At 39.1% G+C, this 7097-nt stretch overlaps 1 protein-coding gene across 1 annotated transcript in view; it reads left to right on the top strand.

Annotated features, from left to right (window-relative positions):
• Positions 1–2708: 2708 nt before the first annotated feature.
• Positions 2709–7097, top strand: part of LOC102302321 (AP2-associated protein kinase 1) — a gene marked incomplete at its 3' end in the record, with an annotated part of 25223 nt that continues 20834 nt past the window's right edge. The window contains 2 exon segments of the mRNA XM_005922679.3: positions 2709–3540; positions 6754–6872. Coding sequence (XP_005922741.1) covers positions 3381–3540; positions 6754–6872 — 279 coding nt within the window. The 5' untranslated portion in view covers positions 2709–3380.

Genomic DNA, 7097 nt, shown 5'->3' with positions numbered 1-7097 from the left:
TGTTTGTGTGTGTGTATGTGTGTAGGAGATACTTTCAAGCAAAAAAAAAAAAAAAAGTAATATGCTGGGATTGATCTTTTAATAAATTTCATCTGAGAGGATTGGGGGAAGGCAGTGAGATAAGGCGGAGGTAAAAGCGCAGAATTAATCTTTGCTTCCATTCTGCTTATTTTAAAATTACTCTAGAAAAAGGTGATCCACAGGAAAAACTATTAATAAAAGGTTTATATTTATATCCCTTTGATCTCCAAGAATTCAAACCTGGTATTTTGTTTTGGCAATTTCACACATGGAGAAGAAAGATCTACGGTTGGCAGGTTTTCTAGCCTATGAGAGCTCAGATTTTTTTTTTCTCTCAACGTGGCAGATACAACTCCTCTAATGATGTAACTGCAGCTCCGCTCCGGTCACAGGCACCATTCAGCTCTATTCTAATACTTGTTGGTACACATAAATTATGTTTGCTTTTCTGACCTCGCCTTTTCACATTATCTGAGTCCAGACGCCAAATTGTAAGGATGTTTTGGTTCTCGGGGGACCACACAAAATGAGAACAAAGTCTGTTTACCTTTAGCTATTCGGTCAGCTGAGATCCAACATATTGTAGATGATCACAGAGGAAAGAATGCATCAGAGCTTTGTCATTTATCACTGGAGCACTAACAACTCTGCAGCTGAAACAGCTTAATGGCTCAATTATTTTAGCAAAATGGTCACCACATGTTTAAATGTGTAGCTACATTTATTCCAAGATAATAGCTGCACTCAAATGAATGTCCTATATTCTGTAAACAAGTTATCATGCATGTCCAAATACAGTACATAAGTAGGGAGCTGTGAGAAAATGATATGAATGGAAATATATGTTGAACTTTTCCATAATGCATTATATATTTATATTATTTACAGTGTGAATGACAAACAAAGAGTGGATTTTGGATCTATGCTGCAAACACTTTGAGTTTGACTGTCTTTCAGGAATTTACATATAAATAAGAAAAGTGGCTCCTGTTTAAAAGTTTGGCTCCAATTTTTTCACACACACACACACACACACACACACACACACACACACACACACACACACACACACACACACACAAACCTTCCATCAAGGTAAGGGAAATATGGTCCTTGAGATAGGGGGAAGAAGTCTACAAGTCCATATTTATTTTGTGATGAAACAGCGCCCCCTGCGGGAAAAAGTATTTCACTCACACGAGCAGCCAAGACCTCAGATCAGTCTTCGAAACTTGAGCTATAAATAAAATTTAATCTCACCTTTTGAATTTCAGATGACAGTATTAAAACTGACCATTTCGATATTGCATTGGCCTGAAACAAGAATGCAACTAAGAATATGAATGTGTTTAACTTCAAGCAGGCAAGAATAGGATTTATTTAACAATTTCCTATGGCAGTGAAAAACACAGATTAAAAACACAAAGTTTAGAATAGTTGGCCATAACTTAAAATGTCAACAAATATCAGTAAAGACAATTCACTCATGGAGAAGTGCTGAAGTGGACTGGCGTCAACTCTTTGTTATAATTACGTCTGGTGCTGTGGTAACAAATGGATGGTAAATATGGCATGTCACAGCAGCATTTAAACAGATGCATAACTATTACAGTTTTCAGCGCAGTTGGTGTGTTTTCCTTACCATGTCGTGGGACTTTTTTCTTCATTCTCTATGTGTTTACACACCTCTCTACATTTGATCATTAATGAAATTCATATTAATATCTGGCTCTCTTTAGTGTGTCTTTTGTCCTCTCTCCCTCCCCTCATCCCAACAAGTTGCTGTTTTCCCTCCCACTGTCTCCAAGTGCTCATAGGGGGGTCATCTGATTATTGGGTGTTTCTCTATGTTATTGTAATTGTCCTTACATTATAAGGAATGTAAGGTTGAGGCAACAGTTGAGGCAACTGTTTCTGTGATTTGGTGCTATATAATAAATAAAACCAAAGTGAATTGAATTTAAGTGACTTTATGTGTTTGTAATTATGAATCTTTATTATAAAACTCTAACATAATATCTGTGTTTAAAAATGTAAGATTATCATGGATGTTTGAACTGGCCAACTTTATTGTTTGTTTTACTGACTTGATGTTTTGTTCTCAGTTTATTTTAGTTTAGTTACTGTGGGTTTGCTTGTTTCACTTTGGTTTTTGTATTTAAATATCGAGAACTATCCTATTCATTTATGTTATCTGGAATGGACATTTGCTTTTGGTGTATATCTTTTTACTTATTTGAGCTACCTTACCTAGTCCTGTGGTACTAAATAGAGTGCCTCATGGGCTTTCCATTGATATCTCGTGTGTTTGGGTGGCCTCTTTTAGCTCCAAAGACCAAGAAAATCACACACACAAAAAATATTTTTTCCTCGGTTCTCAGGAGGATATGTATAATACATTTTATTATTATCATTATTATTATTGTTATAGCTCCATATCTTTCACCTTTATATCTAATATGTTCAGAAGTTTGGAACAGAAATCACGTATGAATTCTGTGGGGATCCCCTTCTGTAGATATTTCCTCGTCTTTGTTCACAAATTTGAGATTAAAGATTAAATTGGTTTCCTTTTATTTTCCTGTTATTAGTAAATTAGACTGATGAAAAAACAAAACTCACTTTATTTATGTTGACAATCCACAGCTCAGGGACAAGCAGGGTGCACTAACAGGAAGTCGCTGTTGATTTGACCAATCACACGAGGAGCAGTCCAGCAGGATTCAGGGGAGATGGGGAGGACTTCTGCCATTAGCGTGTACTGGTGGCTGTGTTAGCTCTGTCATTAAGTTAACCTAGTTGACTAGGCTTATTCTAACCTGCAGCACGAATACAAACAGTAAAGAGCTGAAATTTTCTCAACGATACAGAGGTATAAGGCAGCAAGTGGACTAACATTTCGCTCGGGAGAATATCGACCGAGATGTGTAACGACCTGGACTTGATATCAGGAATCTACCTGGCTGCTAGTCTGTTGACTGACAGCTGGCACCTGGCTGCTTAGCTAGCTGACTAGCTAGCTAGGTGAGCTGACTGGGTTTTTCGGGCTCATAGTCCGGCTCATTGTGTAGCTAGTACTGATTTTGGTATAGAGTGGAAAGCGGCTTCTCTGCATTATTTGACTCCGCCTGCTGTTCAAACCATGAGTTAGCTGAACAGCATCAGGCAGCAGTGTTCGGGATATTTTAAGGTCCAGCTAGTTTCTCTAGCTTTTAGCTTGAAGCCAGCTAGCAGCATTCATTCAGCTGTTGAAGCGTTAACGCCAGCACCTCAGCGACTGACTCTGTCCAACTACTGTCGTTGTCGCGACATTTATACATTTTTGGACTCGGTCCTGCTTTGGGCAGTGTCAAGGGAAAATGAAGAAATTTTTTGATTCCCGTCGGGAGTTTGGGGGCTCCGGGCCTGGTCCTGGAGCCGGTGGAGGAGGCGCTGGTTCCGGCGGCGGTGGGAGCTTCATCGGACGAGTCTTCAGCATTGGAAGATATCAAGTAACCGTGGAGGAAACAATCGCTGAAGGTGAACTACGTGGCGTTCCCTTGTGTGGATTACTACAAACACTTTAATTGTGATTTGGACGCCTTCATTTAAACGATTGGGCCTGTTTTTGTTTTGTTTTTGGCCCAGTCAGAGTAATGTTACTAACACAATGATAAGCTATCATGTTTGCTATACATTACTAAGTGGAAATGGCATTGGTTAATGAATATTTACTGGTCAGGGTTTAGAGGTTACACATTACACATGCCTGTTTACTGCCAGGTTGCCCAAACCTGTCTTATCTGTTTATTATTAATAATAACAATAATAATAACAACAGGCAGATTAGGAGGAAGACAGACTAGGCTGAAATTTTAAGATGTAAAGATGATGGGCTCTACATCTCTCAGTGTGTATTATCCTTGCATTACTACACTCTTTACTTGAAGGCTGGGAGGAACATAGCAAAACTGGATTTCCTGCTGTGCTGTAAGGGGCCAACCCCATGCTGAGTCACCTGTATGGATATTTACAGAGGGACTGGCAGATGTAGACTGCACAAGTTAAAATTAACTGGAAGTTGTTGGTTAGGATGTGTTGGCACATAGAATGTGACCTTACAGTAAGCTGAAACTCAAACATAACTTCACACAAACTTTTCCAGGTGAAAATATTCTTGCATGGTCATTTGTTAATCCAAATACTTAACTTAGTGTGGTGAGGACTGATTGCACCTTTTTTAGGTCATTTCTATTAGAACAAGCTAAACGGATATTGTGAAAGAGGTAAACCTTTTCCCTGTGGTCATTTGTCTTTGCAATGAGAGTCTGATGTCCTCTGTTAGCTAAGAGGGCCTGTTACTAAATAATAGATGAAAAAAGTCTGATTAATTTATCAGTACTATAGATGGGAACCATGTGTTTGGCCGCACACTGGCTTTATGAATGAGTTCCACAGCAAACTTCAGACCCGCCCTGTACTGGGATGTTAGGGAATTCCTTTGTTTCTGTGAGCTCAGTTTGGCCTTGCTGCAGATAGTAACTTTAGAAAAGCACAATTCAGGTGTGTAATTCTTAGGCCTACTAAATGGCATCACCATAATTATATATACAGCTTCCCCAAGATGCAAGGTTTTATTTATTTTTTTTTTTTTTCCTTTCACTGCATTTTGATCTGGTAGTAGAGCTGCTCTTTGTAATTCGAGTACAGCTACTGGCAATACACCTGTTTATTCAGATGCTTTTCATTGAAGTCTGGGCCTGCAGTCACTGTTATCTGGCTGCGTCATGTAGTTAATTATTTTTTCCTCCTCTTACTCCAACTCCCTTTGTTGTCACTCTTGAACTTTGTGGCAACACACTTTACCCTGTGCTGACTAAAGCAGTGAGGGCGGCGCACTGTGCTGCTTTTGTAACTTTTTTTCTTTTGTAACTTTGGTTTGGAGGTGCACGCTTTGAACAGTGTTATCTTTTTTTAGCTTTAGGTCTTGGGTAAATCTGTGATTTATTACTGACTTACCTCTGGATTTCCTGACACACAGCTCTCTCCCTTTACGGTCAGCAGGAAGTGTTGTTTTGTATTGATGTATAGAGTTACTGCTGGTAACATTAGTGCCCCCAGATCCTGCTGTCATTAATGTGCGAGTCATTCCCTTTTTGTATACCATAATTATCACATTTTCTAACAGAGGGGGAAAAAAACTTTTCTAAGTCAGATTAGATAGTTTATGCCACTTTCTCTTGAGACGATCTCTGGTTTTTCTCCCTGTCACTGCAGTGTTGTGCATATGTTTGTAAACAGCATCGTAGTGGTGAGGGCATGTGCTGTGTCTTAGTCCAAAGCCTAGATGCTTATTATGCAAGTTCCATTACACTGACAGATTGTAACTGAGCATTACAAGCATTGGTGACACTTTTCATTGCAGAGCCCAAAGGTTTATTTTTGTGTGCATTTACAACTGTGTTATAATCATTTTACGTCAAGGAGTAGTGGGTATTTTTAGCTGGACTTATTTAGTCACCCCGTCTCCTGAGACAGTAGACCACTGCTAAATGTTGCTTAAGACGGCCGCTAATCCTTCTAATTTCTAACAGGCATCTCAGATTAGACTGTGCAAGACAGCAGTGGATCAGATGCCTCTGCTCTGCTGGGCTATACACACACGTGCCCGCCTAGCCTCTGCTCTTTATTCTGATTCAATACAGGCCTCAGCTCTTAATTAAACTTCATATCTCATCCAAGCAATTGCTTTTCATGTCATAACACTAATTACTGAGCAATGTGCTCTGCCAGCTCCTTTTTCTTATATGCAGAGAATTTAGCACTTCATTGTGAAACTTCAAGTCATTTAATTCATGTTGACAACAGTAAAATTACTAAGTTTCCTCATTCATGTTGACCCACACAGGATGGAGGACTGAAGCCCACATGATTTCATATTTAGTGTGGTTTCCTGTTAAAAAAATCTTGCTGTACTCTATGAACGTCTTTAACAATGCAGCTCGTATTGAGTAATGCTGATAGTAGTAGAATAATAATAATAACAATGATAATTGAATCTAAAATATCCAGATATCTGCTGAGAGATACTCAGTTTGTGCTTTATTTATTAGTGTGGTATGATTCCTGGTGGTTTTAGTTGCTATGGTTGTCACTGTCATCATTGTGACTAAACGTGGGATGATATATTCTCTCACTTCCTATGTCGTGTCAGTTTTGTCTTCTTGCATCTTTTTGGCACAGCTGCTTACTCACACAGTTTTGTTTCAAGGTCTTGTGACTATTGTGCCAGCCAGCTAACTCACCACACAGTGTTTATGCTAAACCCAGGCCATCCAACAGGGTTGAATTATACCCTGCTGCAGGGCTGTTTGACACCAGTGCTTTAAACTGGATAAAACGATTCGTTGCACATGTTTGATAGATTTTATTTTTATTGTGACTTTATCAGGCTCCTTGTAGTTTAGGTTATGATTATTTGATCTGCCATGGTTGTCTTTTTTCCTCAGTAAAAATCAACTCACTGTCAACAGATGGTCACTGTCCTGAGAAATAAACTCAAAGCAGACTGAGGAAGGCAGTATGCTTAGCACTGTTGTGTCACAGAAAGAACGCCCTGGGTTTTAGCACCAATTCCTGTGCCACTTAGAATTGGACTGTACATGGTGGCAAAAAATGCAAGAGACATAACTATGGTGGTTTTTCTATTTCTGCATTTCAATTTGTCCATTCTCCCTGTTCTTCTCTTTGTAGGAGGTTTTGCCATAGTCTTTTTGGTGAGGACTCATCAAGGTGCACGATGTGCACTAAAAAGAATGTATGTCAACAACGAACACGATTTGAAGATCTGCAAACTTGAAATACAAATTATGGTGAGTGTGATTGCCCCAAAGCTGACTGGAGAACACTCAGCAATTTGCATTACTGTTAGCCTGCTCAGCAACAAACAAAAAAATCTATCTAGTGTTAAGTAATTTGACACAGAAAATGCAAATATGAACTAGAGATGGACCGATCCGATATTACGTATCGGTATCGGTCCGATACTGACCTAAATTACTGGATCGGATATCGGAGAAAAATTAAAAATGTAATCC

This window comes from Haplochromis burtoni, unplaced genomic scaffold (genome assembly GCF_018398535.1).
Source record: "Haplochromis burtoni strain Fernald_Lab_line unplaced genomic scaffold, NCSU_Asbu1 Contig_62, whole genome shotgun sequence".
Classification (NCBI taxonomy): domain Eukaryota; kingdom Metazoa; phylum Chordata; class Actinopteri; order Cichliformes; family Cichlidae; genus Haplochromis; species Haplochromis burtoni.
The sequence above is the reverse complement of the archived record's forward strand: the minus strand, read 5'-3'. Positions and strand labels throughout refer to the sequence as shown.